The 23,289-nt window shown below is 32.9% G+C and overlaps 2 protein-coding genes across 5 annotated transcripts; both read right to left on the bottom strand.

Annotated features, from left to right (window-relative positions):
• Positions 1-271: 271 nt before the first annotated feature.
• Positions 272-1,960, bottom strand: LOC109815579 (uncharacterized). 4 transcript variants are annotated; one of them, XM_020380334.3, is made up of 2 exons: positions 1,806-1,960; positions 272-1,667 (listed from the first exon to the last, which is right to left on the bottom strand). In XM_020380334.3, the coding sequence occupies exon 2, from the start codon at positions 1,655-1,657 to the stop codon at positions 584-586; it is 1,074 nt and encodes a 357-aa protein (XP_020235923.1). In that variant the 5' UTR covers positions 1,658-1,667; positions 1,806-1,960; the 3' UTR covers positions 272-583. The 4 variants fall into 4 exon arrangements, with proteins under 4 accessions (XP_020235923.1, XP_020235920.1, XP_020235922.1 ...); XM_020380331.3 differs by having other exon boundaries at positions 1,780-1,927; XM_020380333.3 differs by having other exon boundaries at positions 1,751-1,909.
• A 6,702-nt stretch (positions 1,961-8,662) lies between these two features.
• Positions 8,663-11,002, bottom strand: LOC109815575 (protein CUP-SHAPED COTYLEDON 2). Its single transcript, XM_020380327.3, has 3 exons — positions 10,383-11,002; positions 9,996-10,279; positions 8,663-9,371 (listed from the first exon to the last, which is right to left on the bottom strand). Exons 1-3 carry the CDS (start codon positions 10,561-10,563, stop codon positions 8,784-8,786), a joined length of 1,053 nt encoding a protein of 350 aa, XP_020235916.1. The 5' UTR covers positions 10,564-11,002; the 3' UTR covers positions 8,663-8,783.
• Between the last annotated feature and the right edge of the window lie 12,287 nt (positions 11,003-23,289).

The raw sequence follows: 23,289 nt of genomic DNA, 5'->3' as shown, positions 1-23,289 counted from the left end.
TATAAATAAGTTGTGTTCTTAATTTGTCTTAAATAAGTTTTTTTTTTCCTTTTTGTTTTAGACTTTTCTATCTTTATAATCACTCTCAAAATACTCTCTCAACTACAAACTACTCACTCCATAATTTTTATTATTTTACTTTTGTTTTAAATAAATACATAGAGACCCGGTTATTCCTAATTTATATATATAACTCGAAAAACTGAGTGGACATTGTTGCGAATATGTAGACCAAGCAATCGGATTAGACATATATAGCATAAACAAAGAATAACAAACAAAACACCCCAAACAGGAAAAAGTGGGGAACCTTAAATTTCTCTTGTATAAATGCGGATCAATCACACTAATACCAAATAAACACAGTTGATGAACGCATGCTCCCCTTGGCTGAAGTCCAGCTCTAAAATACATACAAAATTCCTCCTAGATTAAAGAATTTAGTAATCTTAAATTAACGAATTATAATCTCACTGGACAATTATAGTGACACATTGATCACAACCTCAGTTAAAACTTGGTAAAAGAGAGTCACTTGAGTTGAACAAGCCAGTATCACAAAATGACTAACCATTTTCCATGATCATTTTTCTCTCATGCAATTTCCAGGCAATAGAAATTTATATTTGTCAGCATTTTCTAGAAGAAAAGCAGGAAGATGAACTGCAGAATAGGAATGGGGTATTGGTCCCATTTTACCAATGATATCCCTGAAAGTGTACTCCTCAGGCAACATGTCAAACAAATCACCCCCTTTGCATATCACTCTCTGAATCCTCTCAGGATTCAAAAAATGAGAGAATCTGACTCTATCATAGTGGCTATAGGCCTTCATCTTAAAAATGAAATCACTGATTCTTCTGAAGCAAAAGCTACAATGCCAGCCAGAATCAGCCAATATATCATCAGATTGGCGATAATGTGCATACCTCGTCTTACCAGTTTGATACCTATGAATTGAAGCCCTCCAACTCTTGTAATCCACACGAAACTCAAAGGAATAGAGATAATTCTTCAATTGCAAATGAAGAATTGAGGGTATGTCATCACACCACCTCAAGAGGTTGAGAGTGTGAGCACTTGGAATCTCATCAACATCAGACATAATCAACAAGTCATCATCAGAGATACCAGCTATCTTAAGAAGCTGATCCAACGCCACACGCTGATAAGCCTCCTCAACAAAAGGGTTTTCCCCTTTCTTGATTCTGCCACCAATTGTGCCATAAGTTAGCCTCGGCTCCACAAACCTAAACTGCTCCCTGTTGCTGTTGAAAACCAGAGGCTTAGGCAACCCTGTGAATGTGGAATTGGATTCCAGAAGAACAAATTCGGTTATGTAAGGGTACAATTCTTTCCAACGCAAGGTGAGTATTTCCAACTCGTTGCTAAACAACACAGCATCATAAATTCGTCTAGGGTACTCCCTAATGCCCCACCCTTGAAGTTTGCACAGATTCTCCATTGTGACATTCTCGTTGTAGTAATGAGGGATAACATTGAAAGGCTTCAGAGGTTTATCCCATATTGGGCGAAGAAAGTAAGAGATTTTCTGACCATGTATGTAGATTCCCAAGACGCACATTGGAACCACAACGAACATGAATAAATAGGTTTTCAAATCCAAACCACGCGGAATGCAGTGAAATTTTGACATGCTTGATTTCCTGCATAATAATTCAGGTTCACGAATGGAAATTGGAAAACAATGAAAAATAAATATATATAATGCAGCTTGATTAAATCATACACAAAGCAGAATTTGTTCATTCGAGAAACCTTATCCAATTAAGCTTACAACTTACAACAGAAACCAAAGCCCTTTCCCTCCCAAATGAATCTCCCAAAAATAGGAGCATGGAAGGAAGGTAAAAGGATGTCTTCCTTCTCAAACCGCAAAAAATAGTTCAACAGGGTTGCTATATTTGGAAATTTAAAATTAGAAAATCAAGAATACTGACGCTAAAACCTCACAAACGCATCCTTATCCATTAACTAAATTTAAATCGCGAAAATTTCTCACGCACACAAAAATGGTAATAACACGCTAAAAAAAACACTGACAAATAGAAGCAAATCTAGGGTAATTTTTTCATTGCAATCCACTCAAAGATTGCATGACAATCCATGTCAACGTTTTTCTAAGGATAAATCATTCCATTTGACTTTTTCTTTTCTTTTCAGGATTATGAAATCCATAAATTAAATCAACAAATTGAAGCCATAAAAAAATTCATAAATTAAATAAACAAATTTAAATAATTTGTATTTTTTAACCAAAAATCAGAGTTTAAATCACACCTCATAGAAAGAAATAACACCCCTTTATGAAAAAAATACTACTTTACACTATAGTGGCCGCCCATAGAAAGGAGTTACACCCCTTAAGAAAAAAATAATAATAACTCATCAAGTTCATAAGGATTTATTAACATAAAGTTGTGTGTTTGTTAATTTTTAATTCTAATTAGAGTAGGAAAATAGCACCACTTTATAACGCATAAAATAATTGCAATTATTAATAAAGTATTTTTATATTTTATTAATTAATAATTAATTAAAGAAAACTAGAGAAATTAAATGAAAAACGAAAAAACATAAAAATAAAGTTAGGAAGTCGGCTTGGTAGTAAAGGTAGTTTTCAGGGTGAGAAAAAAAAAAGTAGTATCGAAGTACATGATTTTTATTTTATTTTAGTAATATTGAAATAAAAATTAAGTATAAAAATATGGATTCCATTATATTATATTATATTATCTTTTATATATATATATATATATATATATATATATATATATATATATATATATATATATATATATATATATATATATATATATATATATGTTCCGGCCACGAGGTGTACTAGGGTTTTTTCCTAGGTTAGACCTCAAAGACAGAGCATTCAAAAGTGTAATCTGCCTTCTCAACTCTAGGATTTTTTCTTTTATAGTTTCTTGTTTACGGGCTTTATGGGCCCCGAGAATGTAAGGATTTCCTTAACCGTTTTGATCTAGCTAATATTTGGTGAGGGACAGTGGGACCTTGCCCTTGCTATCGGGAAGTCCCTGTATGCGAGAGTTGTGTCGGCCCCCGACCGACCATACCCGTACTGAGGGTACAGTCGGGTATTGGCCGAGTTGGTTCTTCTAAGCGGAAGGAATCGGAAATATACCGACCAGGTTAAGTAGAGAAACCAAGTCGAATAATAACCGAACCACTCTTAGAGGGGTGATCGGCGAGAGCTACAGTCGGCCTGACATATCGGCGAGAGCTACAGTCGGCCTGACATATCGGCGAGAGCTACAGTTGGCCTGGCATATCGGTGAGAGCTACAGTCGACCTGACATACGTAGTAGCAGGTCGGAATCCGACCTGGACCGTACACTAGCCCTCCAGCGCTGAGCCTATAAGGCGGAAGGGCTTTGCTAGACAGGGGGTCGGCTTAGCCATGGCCGACATGTCCCTCGTGGAGGCCCCTAGTCGGATTTCATCCTGGACCGTACATTAGCCCTTCAGCCTTGAGCATGCAAGGCGAGAAGGCTTATCCTCAGTCGATACATACAGTCAGATTCTTGTTGAGCACACTTTTATGACTAAGGCAAGGGACAGACCAAGAAGATTCACTGACTTGTTATCTTCGTGGCTCCTCGGGCTCTGGTAGGGGATGTGAGAAAATTCACCGAGTTAAAAAGCTTCAAATGGAGTAGTCGGTTAACTATCCGACTCAGTCACCTTGGGTCACCGAAATACCGAGTCGAAATTCACCAAAATCAAGTCGCCTAATTTCCGACTATAAATGATGAGAAATTTTTTTTGTTACAATGAAATTCGACAATCCAATCGGTGAAATACCAACTCACAAAATGAGTGGAAAATTTTCCGAGTTAAAATGAATCCAACTAATAGCCCCCATGCCCACCATTCCAAGAGTGAAATAAAAAGATGCTCTTCTAGCTAAGATGTGGCGTTTTTGGCTGAGGTGTGGGACATGATAAGCCTACGGGTCAGACAAATGCCGATCTCCCTAGAATGATTTAGTATTTTGGGTGTTCTCTGATGAGTTTTGCTTCCCCCTAGTTCGGATTTTTACCGAGCGATCATGAATTTGTGTCTTCGAGTTATTTTATACTCGCCCAGTCAGATTTTTACCGATCAATCACGAGTTTGGTCTTCGAGTTATTTATACTCGTCCAGTCGGATTTTTACCAATCAATCACGAGTTTGGTCTTCGAGTTATTTATACTCGCCCAGTCGGATTTTTACCGATCAATCACGAGTTTGTCTTCGAGTTATTTATACTCGCCCAGTCGAATTTTTGCCAATCAATCACGAGTTTGGCTTCGAGTTATTTATACTCGCCCAGTCAGATTTTTACCGATCAATCACGAGTTTGTCTTCGAGTTATTTATACTCGCCCAGTCGGATTTTTACTGATCAATCACGAGTTTGGTCTTCGATTTATTTATACTCGCCCATTCAGATTTTTACCGATCAATCACGAGTTTGTCTTCGAGTTATTTATACTCGCCTAGCCGGACTTTTGCCTACAATCACGAGTTTGTGGTGCCTTCAAAATAACACATGTTAGAAATCATATAAGATAAATAAGGGATGATGTTTATTAGGATTCAGGAATTATTGGTTTGCGGTGCCTCATTAAAAACCTTCTTAGCAAAAAACCTTTTCACATTTTTATATGGAATAAAAATCTCTTGGGACGACCCCAGCTTCTCGGCTTTCAGCTGCCCTTTTGTTGATTTGTCCCTCCTCTGTCTTGATGTGACTCAGGGCGAAAGCTCTCACCTCCGACATCGTTTGACAACTCGCTTTCTCTAGCGCGATGTCGAAAGCTCCAGACCTTAAGCCCTTCTGGAACGCGATGATTGCCATCCTTTCATCCAAGGACGCTATCCTCAAGGCGACCTCATTGAACCTTTGCAGAAAGTCCTTCAACGACTCATCTCGCTGCTGTTTGAGATCGAACAAGTCCGACGTGATCGGTGGTTTCTTCTTGTTAGCGGCGAACTGTGTCATGAAGAGCCGACTAAAGACATCAAAGTCGGTGATTGATCGGTCAGGGAGACCACTAAATCAATCCAGTGCTGCTTTTTTGAGTGTACCCATGAATAGTTTGCAGCGGACTTCCATACTTCCTCCACAAATCAACATTTGAGCGCGGAAATTCGTCAAGTGCTGACTGGGATCCTGAGTTCCATCAAAAGGTTCGACTTGGGGAATCCGATGATCCCTCGGGATGGTCTCGGCCTCTATGGCCTCCGAAAAAGGTCGAAAATCCCTGGGGACTTCCATCATGACATCTTCCTCCACCGTCCTGGCGTTGGCCGTTATCATAGTTTGCATCTCGTCCGCCCGCCTCCTAATCTCCTCGTTTTCTCGTTGAATAGCCTCCTCTCTCTCCCTGGATCGTGCATTCTCCTCCCTCAATCCGTTGATCAATGCCATCATCTCCTCCATGGTAGGGTGTTGTGAGTCGTTGTTGGATGTGCCGCCTCTTACCATGGTAAAGTGCGGGTTCTCCTGTGTTACTTGGGGCGTAGGAAAAGTTTCACCGTAACCCCACGGTGGGCGCCAAAATGTTCCGGCCACGAGGTGCACTAGGGTTTTTTCCTAGGTCAGACCTCAAAGCTAGAGCATTCAAGAGTGTAATCTGCCTTCTCAACTCTAGGGTTTTTTCTTTTATAGTTTCTTGTTTACGGGCTTTATGGGCCCCGAGAATGTAGGAATTTCCTTAACCGTTTTGATCTGGCTAATATTTGGTGAGGGACAGTGGGACCTTGCCCTTGCTATCCGGTAGTCCCTGTATGCGAGAGCTGTGTCGGCCCCCGACCGACCATACCCGTACTGAGGGTACAGTCGGGTATTGGCCGAGTTGGTTCTTGTAAGCGGAAGGAATCAGAAATATACCGACCAGGTTAAGTAGAGAAACCAAGTCGAGTAATAACCGAACCACTCTTAGAGGGGTGATCGGCGAGAGCTACAGTCGGCCTGGTATATCGGCGAGAGCTACAGTCGGCCTGACATATCGGCGAGAGCTACAATCGGCCTGGCATATCGGCGAGAACTACAGTCGGCCTGGCATATCGGCAAGAGCTACAATCGGCCTGACATATCGGTGAGAGCTACAGTCGGCCTGGCATATCGGCGAGAGCTACAGTCGGCCTGACATACGTAGTAGGCAGGTCAGAATCTGACCTGGACCGTACACTAGCCCTCCAGTGCTGAGCCTATAAGGCGGAAGGACTTTGCTAGACAGGGGGTCGACTTAGCCATGGCCGACATGTCCCTCGTGGAGGCCCCTAGTCGGATTTCGTCCTGGACCGTACAATATATATAATAATTGTTATTATTATTATACATATTATTTTATATTAAGACCAAGGTCAAGATGAATCACTTTTGCGAGGGGTGTATGACGGACAATTAAAAGTTGTTAATTGGATTTAATATTAAGATAATATTAAGGTGTACTTAAAAAACAGTGAAAATTAAATTATTTTGAAATTGATTATTGTTATAATTGTTTATAATTAGAATAAAATTTTGTTTACCTGAATTTGATGAAAGTGATTTTGAAATATTTAATTTTGTTTAGATATAACAAAATGAGTTTTTATGTAGTAAATCAGATTAAAAAAAAGTTGTTAAAAAATAATCATAAGTTACAGATTTTCTGCTTCATAGAAAATCTTAATAAAAAAAAAACATTTGTAAATTTAAGTTGTTGTCCAAAAAATACAGCTTATTTTTCAAATAATAAATAAATAAGCTGAAATATAAGATTATAAGTTGTCTCAAAGCTCTAAATGGTTAGGATGAGTTAATATAACAATTTGTTTCAGTTTTTTTAAATAGAAATATATTTTTAGCATATTTACATTTTCATGTTTCTCCTTGATTTAAAAGTTTTGTTTGATTTAAGTAGAGTCTTTTTGTCGGCTCGAAAGTAAGTTAATTGTTCGGTATGATTGAAAGTTAATGGAAAGAAAAATTTTCTTTTCCTTTTTTTATTAAATAGAAAATTAGAAAAAAGAAAATATGTATTTACAAAAAAACATAATATCCTTCAATAAATATAAATATATTACTATGAAGGATATTTTTGTCTTTTTAATAAAAATGGTTGCCTTCTTTCTTTCTTTTTTATCTCCAAATTAGTGAGAATTTTTTTTTGAGTCTCACAAAAAAATAGATTTTCTTTCTTCCCTTATTACATAACCAAATAAGGAAAAACAAATACTTTTTCTTCTTTTTTTTTCCTTTCCTTTCCTTTCTCACCCATTCCTTCTATTTTTCGGTTATACCAAACAAAGCATGGAATCTCACTTTCTACTATTTTTCTTTATTTTGTTTTCTGCTATATTTCTTTTTTCTATTTTTTTCTAAATCAAACATTGTTTCAAAAATCTATGTAAAAGTATATATATTTCTAAATTGTCCTATTCTATATCAGTTTTTGAACCGATATAAATTATCTCGTAAAACCAATGTAAATAAGTGATTTCAAAGATACAGAATGACTTGTTTAAAAGTCTAGTCTCACTTAAAAAAATGTTTACGTGATCTATTTTATACCAGATTTATAAATAAATAAATTAGTCTGAATAGACTAATAGACATGTAGGCTTAAGTATTAAAATGTTAATATTAATAATTTATATTAAATATAAGCTAATATATAATATGATGATATTTTATATTTTAAGTAGAATAGCCTATTTACTAAACTTTTTTAACAAACAGGTTCAACGGCCAAACTTAATTTTACTTCTAACTACAAATTACAAGCCATGTAATTTTATCGTGGCTTATTTTATGAGTAATTTAAATGTTCACATTGCAAGAAATTAATAATATATATATATATATAATATCTATTTTGCCTATTTAATATTTTCATACATTTTATACTTACATTTAAAACTATTAATTAGTGGTCATGTTTCCAATTTTACAAAAATATAAAATGATAAAAAAATATAAATCAATGTCTAAAGTAGATTGTTTACAATGCATGTGTTGAAATTATAGTTTCAATACTTAAAATGATACAAACACGTGACATTAATGAATTGACGGTAACATTATATGACAACAAAAAAATACTTGTTGAAAATATAAAAAAAATTATCTTCAGAAAGAAAAAAATTATATCTATTAAACTTAATGAAAACTTTCTATTTTCGGATCCCTAATATAGCATTAATATTAAAATCCGCGGGTAACTAAAATCTGTGACAACGTGGACACGATCTAGCAGACAGGATTCTAGCTCTGGCATTCATATTTTCGAACACAAAGTGGGTCTCTGGTAGATAACTCGAACACAGAAAACTCCATTTCCAAAGACATAAATCCCACAATGGGCCATCTATGATATATATATATGTGTAGGAGGAATATATCTCATGCATAGAAGACAACACTTCCTAAGACATAAGTGTCGAACAAAACATCCCCACATGATCCGATTCTCTTTAATATCAAGCATTTACTCTTATAAAAAGAAGTTAGACATTGAAAACACTTCCTTCAAGACAAACCCTACCGTGGCCCATGAACCATACCTCAGCCGAGACAATACCCAAATTACCCCTACAACTACTAGCCCTAGAAATCATAACAAAACACACAATCTAAGTAAAGTTCAAGCCCCATGATAAAAGCAAAACACAACATAACATGGCATAATAATAAAACCCTAGTAAAACGTGACAATAAACACTAGTAGTCAACTCTTAACAAAGTCAACATGAGAAAACTCAGTAACCCCACATGCAATCAAGCTCCGACGCCCCTAGTGCTATGTTAGGGCCACCTTCAACCAGCTTTTGGTCCTCCGGCATAGGCCAGCCGAGAAATTCACCGGCGCCGGCGCCGGAAAAGGGCTGCGCCGCCGGGGAGAAGAGGAAAGGCAACTGAAGGTTGTCTTGCAGTGACCTCAAACTTGGGAAGGCATTTACACCAACGTTCCTGGGGAAACGAGCAAAAGGGTCCGTAGCAAAAGGCTGAGGAGGGAGATCGAAGCTTGCACTTGTGAAGTTGTTGTTGGCAGTGACAGCGGCAGCAGTTGCTGCAGCTATTGTGGAGAAACAGGACACGTGCTCCTTTGGGGTGGTGCTGTCGTAGGAACAGTTGTGACGGTCGTTGAAGGTTGTTGTGGTGGTGGTCGTGTAGGGTGAAGAATCTAGAAGTGGTGGAAGGTACACAGAGGAGGGTGAACTTGGTTCATGGCAGAGAGAGGTGGCGCTGTTCATTCTTGTTTTCTTGGAGCCACTAGTAGCAGACATGGTGGAGCCTCCATTGCTTGTATTACTCTTCTGAAACACACGTGATATGACCCACTCGTCCTTCATTAAGCCACAGCCATTTCATGTTAGTGATAGCACAACACCAACCACTATAAATACTTAGCATAAAATCATGCATTGTGTCATGAATCACACGATGACTGCTATTATTAGGAAAGTTTTTAGTCATATGAAAGCGTCTATAATATGGAACCCTATGAAAAACATGGAATCTAAACCGCTGGCAATAATAACGATATGTGTAACTTAACTTGGTGGATGCAAAACCATGTTCAGGAGCAAAATAAGACATCTACATGCACCTTTGAGTAATAGCAGGAGGTCAGAAGCTAACGAACTTTTTGATGAGAGAAGATTGAGAACAAACAAGCGAAGAGGAACATAACTAATTACTTCCCTGCGCTTCTTTATGTTTCTAGAGTACAAAATCTAAATCGAGAAACAAAACTTAAACAAATGAAAATAGATCATCTCAACATTGGTAAACGGAACCTAGTTATGGAAGGCTAAAAGGGAACCCAGATTCCCTGACTCTAGTTATGTTATTTAACTACAAATTGTGAAGGTGGATCAGTTAAAAGTACACATCGTTCAATGCTATATGAGTGAAAACAAAAGCAAAAGTAGAAAGATGAATTAATGAAGGAACAAAATAACACATACCTTCGAGTTTCGAGAAAGATAATGGTAAGCAAATTTTCCCTCAAGGCGATACTCATGCATGACCCAGTTGCTTTTCTCCCCCTTTGGAGCTCTACCACGGTAGAAAACCAAGGTTTTCTTCATCCCCACCAAAGAACAAGTTTTGGAGCTATAAATCTCTCTATCTTTCCCAGTGGCTTTCCAGTAACCAGCTTCAGTAGCCCTATTGGTTCTCAACCCAGTTGGGTACTTCCTATCACGTAGGCTGAAGAAGTACCACTCCTTCTCACCCATCTTAGCTTTGTCTGAAAGCAACAAGAAAGTTTTAGTTAGAAAATTCATCTAAGGTGTTAAAAAAGTAGTAAAAAACCAAAGCAAAGAATGAAAGGGGTGATGATTGTTTCTCACCTGGGAGCTCCCATGGTTCACTCTTGTTAAGGTCAACTTCAGCTATGGCTCTCCCAGTGAAGGTACTATCAAGAACCTTCTTGAGAAGGTAGTACGTTATGAGTTCCTCATCAGTAGGGTGGAACCTGAAACCAGGTGGCAGGTGAGCTTCAGTGTGGTCCAAGTGGTGGTAGGAGTCCATGGGAGAGAGGGAAGAAGGGCAGTAAAGGTGAGAGCTATTTAGAAAGGTGAAAAACCAGAAGGGAAATATTGGATACTAATGCTTCATGATGGGTTTGATTATATATAGGAAATGTTAGTCATGGCATGGGGAAGGGAAGGAACAGAAGCAAAATAGTGAATAACTTGGGTTGTTAACTTAATAGTATTTTTATTTTTCACTATGGTGGGTGTGGTTTTGGATTGGAGTTGAGGGGTGGTTTATAAGGGGGTCTCATGGGGATTTGATGAATCGGGTGGCAGAGAGAAAAAGGTGAAATAATAAGGTATGATATGGCTGGAAAAATCTGTGTTTTCTCTGCACTATCCTCTTCTGATAGCTCTCTCTACTCTCTGACAGGGTCCTCATCATGATACACATAGCTAGAGAGAGGAGAGAGGAGAGAGAAAAAGAAAGAGAAAGAGAGAGAGGGTGATGTACGAGGGAGTGGCGATTGAGTATGCGTGCGTGCGTGAGAAATGTGCAGGTATTCCTTTGTCAGTGAAGAAATTGTAAGGGAACAGAAAGTAGTTTCATTAGGGATAGCAATTAGCAAGGGAAAAACTCAAAAAAGGGACAAAAAAGGAAAAACTTTGGAACAGAAAAAAGAAAGAAAAATAAAAATAAAAAGGCTTCTTTAAACAGAAAAATAAAATGGGGGGTTTTTCACCACGAATATATATATCAATAAAGCTGATTCATATCTCCTCTGTCAGCAAGGTACAAAAATTGTATAATCAGAAACACCAACCATGTTTATTACACGCCAACTTCCTCACTTTTTATTTATGTATTACTATGTACTCTTTTGCTTCACCATTCTCAATCTCAACCACTCTATTAAAATTTATTCTAATTTTTTGTTAACGCCTAAATTCTTTTGTGTTCGGGGAGGTGGGATCCCTCAAACATACATAATTAAAACCCCAAAGTACAGAGTGCATTATTGCATTAGGTTTCTAACAACCCTATTAAGATTTCTATTAATTTAGTTTTGCTTTCACGAAATCCTCTTTCAGATAATAATGCTCCCAACTTATTTTGGTCCCCAAATAATTTTATTGTACAGTAATATTAGGATATTATAAACATCACTAATATATAGCATGAAAATTAATTAAGGGTAACAAAACAGTTTATATGGGGAGTTACAGCCACTTTTGCTGATGATGACTGTGACATTCAGTTGGTGACATATACAAGACAAATAAATATATAAATAAATAAATCTACTCTAGAAGGTAGGAAAAAATTAGACTGCACAATAAAAAATTAAAAAATAAAATCCTTTTAGCAATAGGGGTGTCATGGGATTTTACTGCCTCGTTTTCCCATCATATTATAGGCATGTCCTAAGTCCCAACCTTTATTGGTATCCGTTGTTAAACTCATTTTTAGGATTCAAAAAGTTTTTTTTTTCCTCTCAGCTTTTTCAGATCATACTTCTTTTCTTTGGAGAAAAAATCAATTTTTTCACTGTAAAAATCTAGAACCATGTGGGATCGAGATTCATATTCCAAAAGAGAAATGCTCAGTAACTCTGAATTACCATGATAGTTAGCAGGATTTGCATGACATATCGAGGGGGTGATTGATACATTTAACTGTTCTATCATAATCATAGCTAGCGGAAATTATATTTCATAGAGTAGAAATTACCAGAGTACACATAATTTTCAATAACCATCAATTTTACATGACACATCAAAATTAGAAAGGAGAAAAAGAAGCACAATGCTGCGAGAACAGAGAGACTCGTGTACAAGTGTGAATACAACCAAAACTAGAGAATTATTACTGTTATATACAATCTAATCACAAGAGGGTATCAATATCATGACATGTCAAAGCAACAGCTTTTAATACCATAACACATTTGGCGACTTTTTTCTTGGTAGACCAGATGACAATTCACAGAACAAAACAAATGTTACTGAAAGTGGGTATTATGAAACTGAGAGAGGAAAAAGTGAGGCAGAAAGCAAGAGCATAAATAGCTGAGATGGATTCGTTGATTTTACATCCACAGGGGCCAATCACCCAAGACATTGGATATAATGTCTCACTTTTTGAAACGCCCTTTTCTTTCCTCAACAAATATTAGCCCAAGAACAAATGAGGGAACAAACTGAGACACATAAAGCTGAATATGGTGATGGATTGTATTGATTTTACCCTGATCCACAACAAGCTCATGAAAAGTAAAAAAAGGAGCAAAAGGATGTGTTGCATTTCATTGTTCATGTTCCACAATTTCTATAACCTATTGTTGAACTAATCATGGGATTAATTATGAGCCTTAAACCGTGTGATTTTCAATTGAGGAAATGGTTAATTAAGTACACATGAATGACCCCACTCAGCCATCCCATCCATCCATCCAACATCCAATCCAATCCATCACTATCAAGAAACAAGGGGATGGTGATGCTAGGTTAGTGTGAAGGATTGATGCCATGGGAATTTGACACATCATGCTCGGATTTTGAGAACACCCTAACATCACAGGCTTTACATCAAATCAAATCATCTCTTCAATCTGCATGCTGAGGTCTTTCTCTCCAACCCAACCCAACCACCCTCTCTCATTTCCATCATTGGCCCATTTCTGCACTACCCAAATTCCCAATGTTACAACCATCCCTTTTTTACATTTACTATAAAAAAAAAATGTAAACACTAAACACACACCAACTTCTCTTTTTTTTCCTCCAAATCATCATCCCACCAAGGCACTTTCTGATAGTAGTTCCATAAAATGCATAAAATTATATTATCACCTCGCAATTCACTCTCACCTGAATTGGTTAAAACCCCTCAAGTCTCACCAACCATCCAGTGGCAACCTTAATGGCTTGCAATTTACGGTTCCTCATGTTATGTCCCTCTCCTGTTATCTTTGAAATCAGAACCGGGTCCGGCTCCACCGATACCCAAAACAAAAACCCAATTTTTTTTACCATTTAAAGATCCAAACTTTATAATAAATAATAATAAAATATTGACAGTGATAGGTGGTAAGACAACACAGAAACTCATTGCAGATGGAGATACCCTAGTTGTTTATTGATTGATATTGATTTTGATGGACATGGACATGGACATGTACTGAACCGGGCGGTCCAATTGTGAACCCGGTTGTCTGCTTCAGATATAGACAAACTGTGGCGGTTGACTTTGCTTAAGGTGAAAATAAAAAAAGGTAAGGTGAAAAAGGGTGTCTCGTAATTTTTTGAATAAGAGTGTGAAAAAAGACAACACGGCGCGTGAACCGAGAGAGATCGCAGATCGCGCGTGACGACAAGGCTTAGGTCATCCCCGCCGCCCTCCGTCTACGGCGTCAGAAGGGTGCATGGGGGTCATAATTTTTCTTTTTTGTTTTTTTATCACAAACCAATATAGTCTAAAGTAATATTAATCCATTTTATTTTATTTACTTTACTAAAAGCATGAACCTTTGAAAAATCATAGATCAAGCCATTAGTAGAAACTATCAATATTGATTAGAGGTGTTCATGCCCCAAATTAGCTTCAGTAAAGGTTTAACGAAAAATCAAAATATGAATCCATCATATTAAACTAATAATAAAAAATATATATATAAAAAACTACTCTTATACAGTGTCCACACTTTTAAAACAATTTTATCTTTCAACTGATTTTAAAAATCATTCTCTAACAATTATTTCTGCATTTCTTAACCATCTTTTATTTTAATAAAAATTAATTTGTTTAACTCACATAACTAGTATTCAATAAATTTGGTTTAATTTAGATTTGGAAATTTTTTAATCCAATTTATATCAATTAGATTGGTTTAGATGATTAGAGTATGATAAAATAAAAATTTAAATAACTTTTAAGTCCATATAAATGTAATTATGCCTCTTTCTGAATTTTGTAAGAAAAAATATTTTTGGATTTTTAACTTTTTGTTTTACTTTTTATTATTAACTCATGTTAATTTAGTGTTGATATGATAACAAAAGGAAAAATTATACTCACCTTCACATATACCTTCCTTTTATCTTTTAAAAATCACTCACTTCTTTTAAAATGATATTATTAGTTAAAGTGAGAAATAAATAAAAAAATAAAAATCAATTTATATTTTATCAATCATATATATATATCTATCATTCATTTCTAAATTATGTACAATACTCTATTTTCTTTATTAAAAAAATATTATTTTTCAATTTTAAAAATAATAAGTTTTCAACCTTTTTTTTTAAATTGTTTTTTGAAGTTTATATATATTTTTAAATCACAATAATATAATATTTAGGATATTATTTAGGAGTTCAAATTAAGTAAAAGATTAAGTCTCGTTCAAATGTTGACTCTTTCATTAATTATTTGTTCTCACTTTTTTTAGATAATTATTTGTTCTCTCTTATTAGTATACAAATGGTGTTATTTTATATTAAGAATTGTATGTGACACTTAAAAACATAAATAAATAAGGTCATTGTTTACTTAAAAACTAAAGAGGAGATGTGTATCATTTAAAAAGATCTAAGAGGAATTAAGTACAAATTTTTCCTAATAAAATAAGAAAATTTTATTAAGATAATAAAAAATATTATAATTAAAGATAATTAATGGATATTTGGGTGCATAATTCAATTAAATAATGTATTTTCTAGGGATTAAACAATGTATTTTTATTTTATATCAATAAGGTGATTGTATGTAACTTTTTTATTTGGGTGAAGTTATCAAGAATACTCACTATAATTAGGTAATAGATTTGCATGTTTTTGTGGATACACAAAATGAATGTAATTTCATCCAATTCACCAAGGTCTCAAACTTGCTTGTGTTAGAGGTATTCACAATCTAATATACAAAACAGATTCTAAATCAACTCTATCGTTAATTATTTAAGATTTGGTTTCATCTTAACCATATGTTTCTTTACTAAAAATGTTATAGGCTTTTACCACCAAAGAATGGACTTTGGTATTCTAGCACACCTTTAGGAATGGATTAATGTTGTTGATTCACTGACAAAACATGGTGCATCCATGGAAGCCAAGTCAACCCAAAAACAACACCAACAAAATCCTCACTTTATGCCCCATTCAAAAATACATAATTTTATATTAATATTTATATATTTTCATAAATTAAAAGTTACTTTTACATTTTTCAAAATTTATTTTAAAAGGTTTATGTATAAAAGATGTATAAATATAATTATTTTTTCAAGACCCGTCTCTAAAATATTTTATATCAAAAAATATTACATTACTAATTTTTAAAAAGCCCCACTTTAAGATTTGTTGCTGACCTAATAATATGTTAGGTCTATCTTGTATGAAAGATATTTATTTAATTTTGATACTTGTCTACAACATCTTAGTGGCTGATTGACCATTGTAGGGTCATTTTTAAAATATTTTACGTAAATGGGGCTGTTCTGAAACTATTTTCATTTTTGAGGCTGTTTATAAGGATGTCATTATGCGCTATAGCAACACCAGTGATGTAACACCCCGAAATTTCTACTATTGCAATATCAATTATTATCTATTTTTTTTATATATTTATGAAGATTATTTTGTATAGTTATTTTAGTTAATTAAAAGGGTTTTTATAAAATATTGTAAAGGTTTTTAATAATTTAAATTATTTATGAAATTCTTTTATAAAATTCTGTTTCTTTAGGTTGGAACGGGCTGTTCCAAAAGTGGATCGGGCCGTTCCAAACAATGAAAATATACTGATTTTGAAGTGGCAGAACGGGTCGTTCCAAAAGTGGAACGGCCGTTCCAATGTAGTAAAAAGACTCATTTTGATTTCTCCAGAACGGGTCGTTCCCAAAGGGAAACGGCCCGTTCCGAAATTCTAAAAAGGTTAGTTAGAAAAGGGGCGTTCCAGTAAAGGTCAATGTGTGTAAAATGAACTTCAGAACGGGCCGTTCTACTTTTTGAAACGGGTCGTTCTACTTTTTGAAACGGGCTGTTCTACTTTTTGAAATGGGTCATTCTACTTTTTGAAACGGGTCGTTCCGCTTTTTGAAACGGCCGTTCCAGTTGAGAATTTTACGTATATTTGAAGGTTCCGGAACGGGTCGTTTCGAAATCAGTACGGGTCGTTCCGGGTGCGCCAAGATGCCTATAAATAGGAGGCATGGGCTGTGAAAAAAATATAACATCCGGAGGTGAAAATTTAGAGAGGGAAAGAGAGAGAGAGGGAGAGAGAGAAAGAGAGAAAGAGAGAGAGGGAAAGAAAGAGAGAATCTAGAGGGGGAGGTTCTACTCAAGTTTTAGCTCCTGCTTATCTAGATAAGGGGGAGGAGAACCTTATCTCTTTAAAATTTTATATACTATTATGTATATTTATTTATGTTATTTTTTATGTATATTTATTTAGTGGGGTGTCCCTAACCTCATTTATTTGCTTAAACTATGATTATTTTTATCCATAATAATTATTAAGGTGTTCATATTTTATATTGTTTAATTATTTTATAATGATTGTCATATTTATTTATATCATTGGTACTCTTAATATATTCTTTTTACGTAAATATATTTATTGTAAATATATTTATAATCAACTATGATATAGTTGTGATATCTTGGACTCGCCTTGTTGTTATTTTTTTTTCACGTATTTATGAAGATAAATATTATTCTATGGCCATAGAAGATAAAGTTTGAATTATTTGTAGCTGGAGGTTTGACCTTGGGGATTTAAATGAGTAAGGAATAAAGGTGAAATATCCTCTTGTTGGTTAAGGTGAAATATCCTTTTGTTGGTTGGTATTATGATGATGCTCATTTATCCTGACTAGTCACTATAAGTATAATTCAAATTTTATTGTATCATGAAAATCTAATGTATGATCTATATATCTATATATCTATATATATATATATATATATATATATATATATATGTGTGTGTGTGTGTGTGTGTGTGCTTAATATTGATTATAAATAATTCTGTATATTCTTTTAAATTATTGTATTTATTGGATATTGTTCTCACTCCTCTCTTTTCTTTGTTTTTAAAATTAAATATATTATAAAATAGATGGATCTACTTGGGATTCCAGATCATTTTGCAGTTATAGCTATTGTCTTACTTGGAAGGAATTGAAATGTGGAGGCTATTTGATGAATCTATTATAATTTTAGTTGTTATTGTAAATTTATTCTCACTATCAATGTAAATATTGTAATAGAAGGGGAAGAAAGAAATAATCTGTAAAATAGTACGTTATTGTAAATATTTTAGAACGATATGTCATTCACAAAATATTCTTTTTCTTTACCTTTATCTTTATTAAAAAAAATATTGTTAATGATATAATTACGAAAATATTATATAAGAAAATATATAATTATTATATAAATTGAGCGTTACACTAAGGCGTTACAAGTGACACGTGTAATTTTTTTTTTTACAAGCCATGAACGTCATATTATTAAAGTCGTTGTAGCCGGTAGCGCTTCAAATAAAGTCGCTACAGCCTATAGCGACACAAACGGCTTCAAATAAAGTCGTTATAGTCTATAACGGCACAATTTAATTTAATTTTATTAAAAAACTTATTTGAAAACTGTTAAAATAAATGTGAAGAAAAATAGATGTTGAGAAGGAAAAAACAATAAAAAGATAAAAGATAAAAATAAGTCAACAAAAAAAAGTGTAAAAAAACGAGAAAAAAAAGAAGGATAAAGAAAAAATATTTAACAAAATTGATAAAATAATTGTTAAAAAAGAATTAAAAAAATGAGGTCGCTATGGGTCATAGGACCTTTGTTGTGCATTAAAAAAATATATAAATGTAATTTTAAAAATATATAAAATAAAAAAGAAAAATTATGTGAAGGAAAACTTTGTATAAATAATGGAAATAATAAAAGAAATAAAATAAATAAATATTGTTAAACATGATAATTTAAATGTTAAAAAAAAAAAAAAAAAAAAACGTAGCAATGGGTCATAACGACTTAAAGGTGCTATGGACCATAGCGACTATGTGTGTGCATTTTTCAATATCAATTTGTATGTGCAAATTATCGCGGCTGCCAGAGATGTCCAAGAGATTTATACGCCTTACAATATTCTGCCTCTGGATGCTGCTGGCGCTTCCGTTCCTATTATGCAATATGAAGAGGTGTTGCTTTTTAAGCGGTTCATGTGTGGAGTCTTTTTAAATTGATAATATAAAATAAAATAACAAATTAAGAAAATAAATAAATAATTTAAAAAAAGAAAAAAAGAAAAAATAGAAGTCGCTATCGCTATAGCCTATAGCGACATTGTATCGCTATAGCCTATAGCGACATTGTATCGCTATAGTTTATAATGACATTGTGTCACTATAAAAAAATCCTAATAGACTTAAACAAAAAATTTAATTAAAACTACACAAATAATTATTTTTAATTAAATTTATAAACAAAAAATTGAAAATATAAATTTAATTAAATTAAACAAAAAACTAAAAATATAAATTTAATTAAATTTATTTATTTGTGTAGTTTTAATTTAAAATATAAAAAAAGTATTTAAAATAAAATGAAAATATTAATAAAAAATATATATATTAATTATATTTTTTAAATGGGGATATAGCCTATGGCGACTTTGCAAAAATCACTACAACCTATAGCCACTTTTAATGACTAAATTTTAGCCATTCGTAATTATTAAATAAATAAAAAAGTACACATGTCACTTGTGGGCCATAGCGACACCATAGTAAAATGTCCCAAAAGTGTAAATAATTTTAAAACAGTCTCATTTACATAAATAATTTTGAAAAGTACCCTAAATTGGTCAATAAACTCATCTTAATAGCATTGTGTTTGTTGATGGTGTTGGCTATTTTTTCCCCTAGAGTTTGATAGTTATTTTTTTCTCTTAGGGGATGTTTGTTTCGGATTATCCTTTTCTATTTTTGGGAATATGAAGGTGAAAATGTTTATTCCCACTTTTGTTAGAACTTACAAGGTTATGTAATAACATGTTTTAGTATCTTTTATTTTTTTGGGAATGTGATATTCTCATGAGTAAGGAAGTTTTATTCCCATGGTGGAGGGGTGAGATAAGTGATATTCTCATGAAAATATTGGAAATTATTTTTTTAACCCTTGTAACTTTCATTTTTATTTAAATTATTCTAAGTTTTAGAAAATATTTTTAAGAATAACATTTTTGGGTTAATATGACTCCTAAGAATACAATATCATTTCGTGACAAATGTTCCCTTATTTTTTGATGTATGAAAAAAACACCGTTCCTTGCGGATTTGTGGTGAGGGTGAGTTGGATGATCTTAAATCTCATTACAAATTTTTAAAGAGGTTGATGGTTAATTTTGACTTTACATAGAATTGTGTCTTACCCTAATCTAAATTTTTTGTTACCAAAGAAGAAAACTACATGTGCATTAGTAAATTATAATTTTTAAAATGTATGAAGTTAAAAGTAAATTATTAAAATTGAAAAATCAAAACAATGTTAAAAATAATGAAAATAATGTTCTTAAATATATTGAAAATAAAAATATATACAAATAACTTATATATAATTGTCGTATTATATAAAATAATAAATACACTACTTAATTGAATTATACAATTAAAAATAATTTATTTATCACAATTTTAAAATGTTATTTATTATTTTAAATATCTTAGTTAATTTTTTTATTTTTTTAATGATGTAATATTAAACTAACTAAAATTAATAGTAAAAAATATTAAATAACACTAAAAAAAATATCAATCTAGACACAATAACAAATTGGACAAGGACTAATGTTTTGTTTGCGTAATAAATTATTTTGAGAAGAAACAAATAGAAGAAAAGAGATAATGAATGAAAAATGAATAGATTTTTAAATTGTTTGGTTTAAGAGATATATGAAAAACGTAGAAGATAAAATGAGTGTGTTTCAAAGATATATTTATTTCTAGTAAAATATTTATTTAATTCAATTCAAAAGAGTAATAATATAATTTCATCTTTTTCTAATGTTCCCACAATTTTTTTTTTGCAACATTTTAGCAAAATCTCTTCCCCCATGAAAATATTTTAATTTAATATGAAGCCCATAGTATATTTCTTTCTTCTCTCACTTTTCTTCTTCAAACAATTAAAAAATTTAGGTTAAAACCCTTATTTGACCCCTTATAATATTTTTTTGTTTTAATTTAGTCTCACTTTAATTTTTTGTTTCAATTTGGTCCCCAATAATTTAAATTATTGCAATTTGGGACTTCTGTTCGAATGATTTAAACGGAGTTAACTGTTGGTCAGGTGGATGCTAGGTGGATGCCACGTAGATGCGTAGGTGGATGCCAAATTTATTGAATACACCTAGAACCAGAACGGTCCGTTCTGAAATCAAAACGGCCCATTCTGGTTGCACTCTTGGTGCGTTAATTTTGTACCTGGAACGGGCCGTTCTGGTTTCAGAACGTCCCGTTCTGCTTCACTCATGGTGTGTTAAATTTACATTTGGGACGACCCGTTCCAGTTGCAAAATTAACGCATAACATGTACAAGCAGAACGAGTCATTTTGGTTCCATGTGTATTCATGCAATTTGGCATCCACCTATGCATCTACGTGGCATCCACTTGACATCCACGTGGCCAACAATGAACTCCGTTTAAATCATTTGAACGGAAGTCCCAAATTGCAATAATTTAAATTATTGGGGACCAAATTAAAACCAAAAATTAAAGTAGGACTAAATTGAAACAAAAAAATATTATAAAGGACCAAATAAGGGTTTTAACCAAAATTTTATTATGTTTCTCATCCAAAGTCAACCTAAACAAATACGATATAATTAGGCATGGCAACGGGACAGGGTGAGGGCGGGTTTTACGTTCCCTGCCCCCGCCCCCGCAAATTTAAACTGCCCTGCCCCCGATACCCGCCAAGAGTAAAATCTAGATCCCCATCCTCGCTCCCGGCGGGGTTCGGGTTTCCCTGCCCCGCCCCCGCCTCTGATCCTATTTTTTTCTCTTTTAAATAAATATGAACAATTTTAAAAAAATAAAAGAAAAGAAAAATAATATAAATTTTTACATATAAATATTTCTAATTTTGGTTTATATGTATATAAAAATAATTTTTGAATTATATTATTAAGTGGGACGGGGCGGGAGCGGGTGGGTATTAACATCTCCGTCCCCGCTCCTGCCCCCGATTTTATCAATAAGGAAAAATTCGAACCCGAACCCGAACCCGAACCCGAACCCGAACCCGATAAATATGGGTTTTCCCTTCCAAATCGAGGCGGGTTCAGGTAGGTACCTACGGGGACGGGTTAGATTTTCATGCCTAGATATAATAAAACTTGATAAAATCATATCACTTAAAACATATTTAAATCTAACATAAATAAATCATAATATTTTCAAAGTTTTCATTTTTGTTTATAATATATAATATTTTATTTATATCAATGAAATGTGAAATTATTTCTTATTCTTAATATTAAATATATATATATATATATATATATATATATATATATATATATATTATGTTTAATTTTTCATTACAAGAAAAATGCCACGTACCTACGAGTATTTTATTCTTACTGATAATATAACCCTAGGTAAAACAAAAAAAAAAATACTTTACTTATACTTATTTAATGTAAAGAAAATTTAAATAGTTATAATTACAACTGTTTGTTGTAAGCAAAACTTAAAAAGTTGTTATACAAAACATGGATATATAGATTGTCCATGACCATGAGTAAATGTTAAAAGACATTTATCTACAAATTTTCAACTTTAGTCAATAATTGATGTACATCATTATAACTCAAAAACTCAATTTTTTGTAGTTTTTATTTTCTTCTATAATTATTGCTTTGCAAATCTCATTATTTTTTTACTAAAAATTATGATGAAAAAATATTACACAATAAATATAATCAAATTAAAGCATGTCATAACACTATATAAGATCATAAAGATATTAAAAATAATATATAAAAAATAGAAAAGAAATCAAATACTAAAGATTAAAATGTATTAAATTATAATTATAACTAGTCAAATCATCTTATTATTTTAGGTTAGGAACAAATAAATATGATAACCAAATTTGAATGGTTAAATTTATGAAATCAATATCTCATGAACACTTTAACCATTCTTATTGAATTTTCTTGTGGAAATTTAAAATGTGCAAATTCATTAAATAATCAATAAAAACAGTTTGTTAAAATTTAATTTATTATCTAACACGCATGGTATAAAGGTGTTACAAAAACGTGAACAATAATTTATATTTTTAGTCTTTTATGTAATAAAGAAATAAATATTTTTTTGTCTTTATATAAAAAGGAAAATATAAACCAATGTATTTAGAACATTATTAATTAACTTAACATAATTTATAATTAATTGACATATTTAATTTTCGATTTAGAAAAAACAAAAATATATTCATTTAAAAGTTTCATCTCACATATTTTTTTTTGTATAATTATCTAAAAATGAGTTCTACCAATAAAACAAACACACATACACATAATATTATATAAATAATGAAAGGGTTGATCTAAAGTTGCATTAAAAATAAAAAATGTATGGGAAGGTAATTAATGGATGTAAGAAAGAATGAGAAGGGGTAAGAATAATAATGTGAAGTGTGAGATTGGATGGGATTGGTAAATTGAATGGGACCATTTTCCGCCGTTTGATTAATTGATT

Source organism: Cajanus cajan, chromosome 10, assembly GCF_000230855.2.
Source record: "Cajanus cajan strain Asha chromosome 10, NIPB_CcT2T_4, whole genome shotgun sequence".
Lineage (NCBI taxonomy): Eukaryota > Viridiplantae > Streptophyta > Magnoliopsida > Fabales > Fabaceae > Cajanus > Cajanus cajan.
The sequence above is the reverse complement of the archived record's forward strand: the minus strand, read 5'-3'. Positions and strand labels throughout refer to the sequence as shown.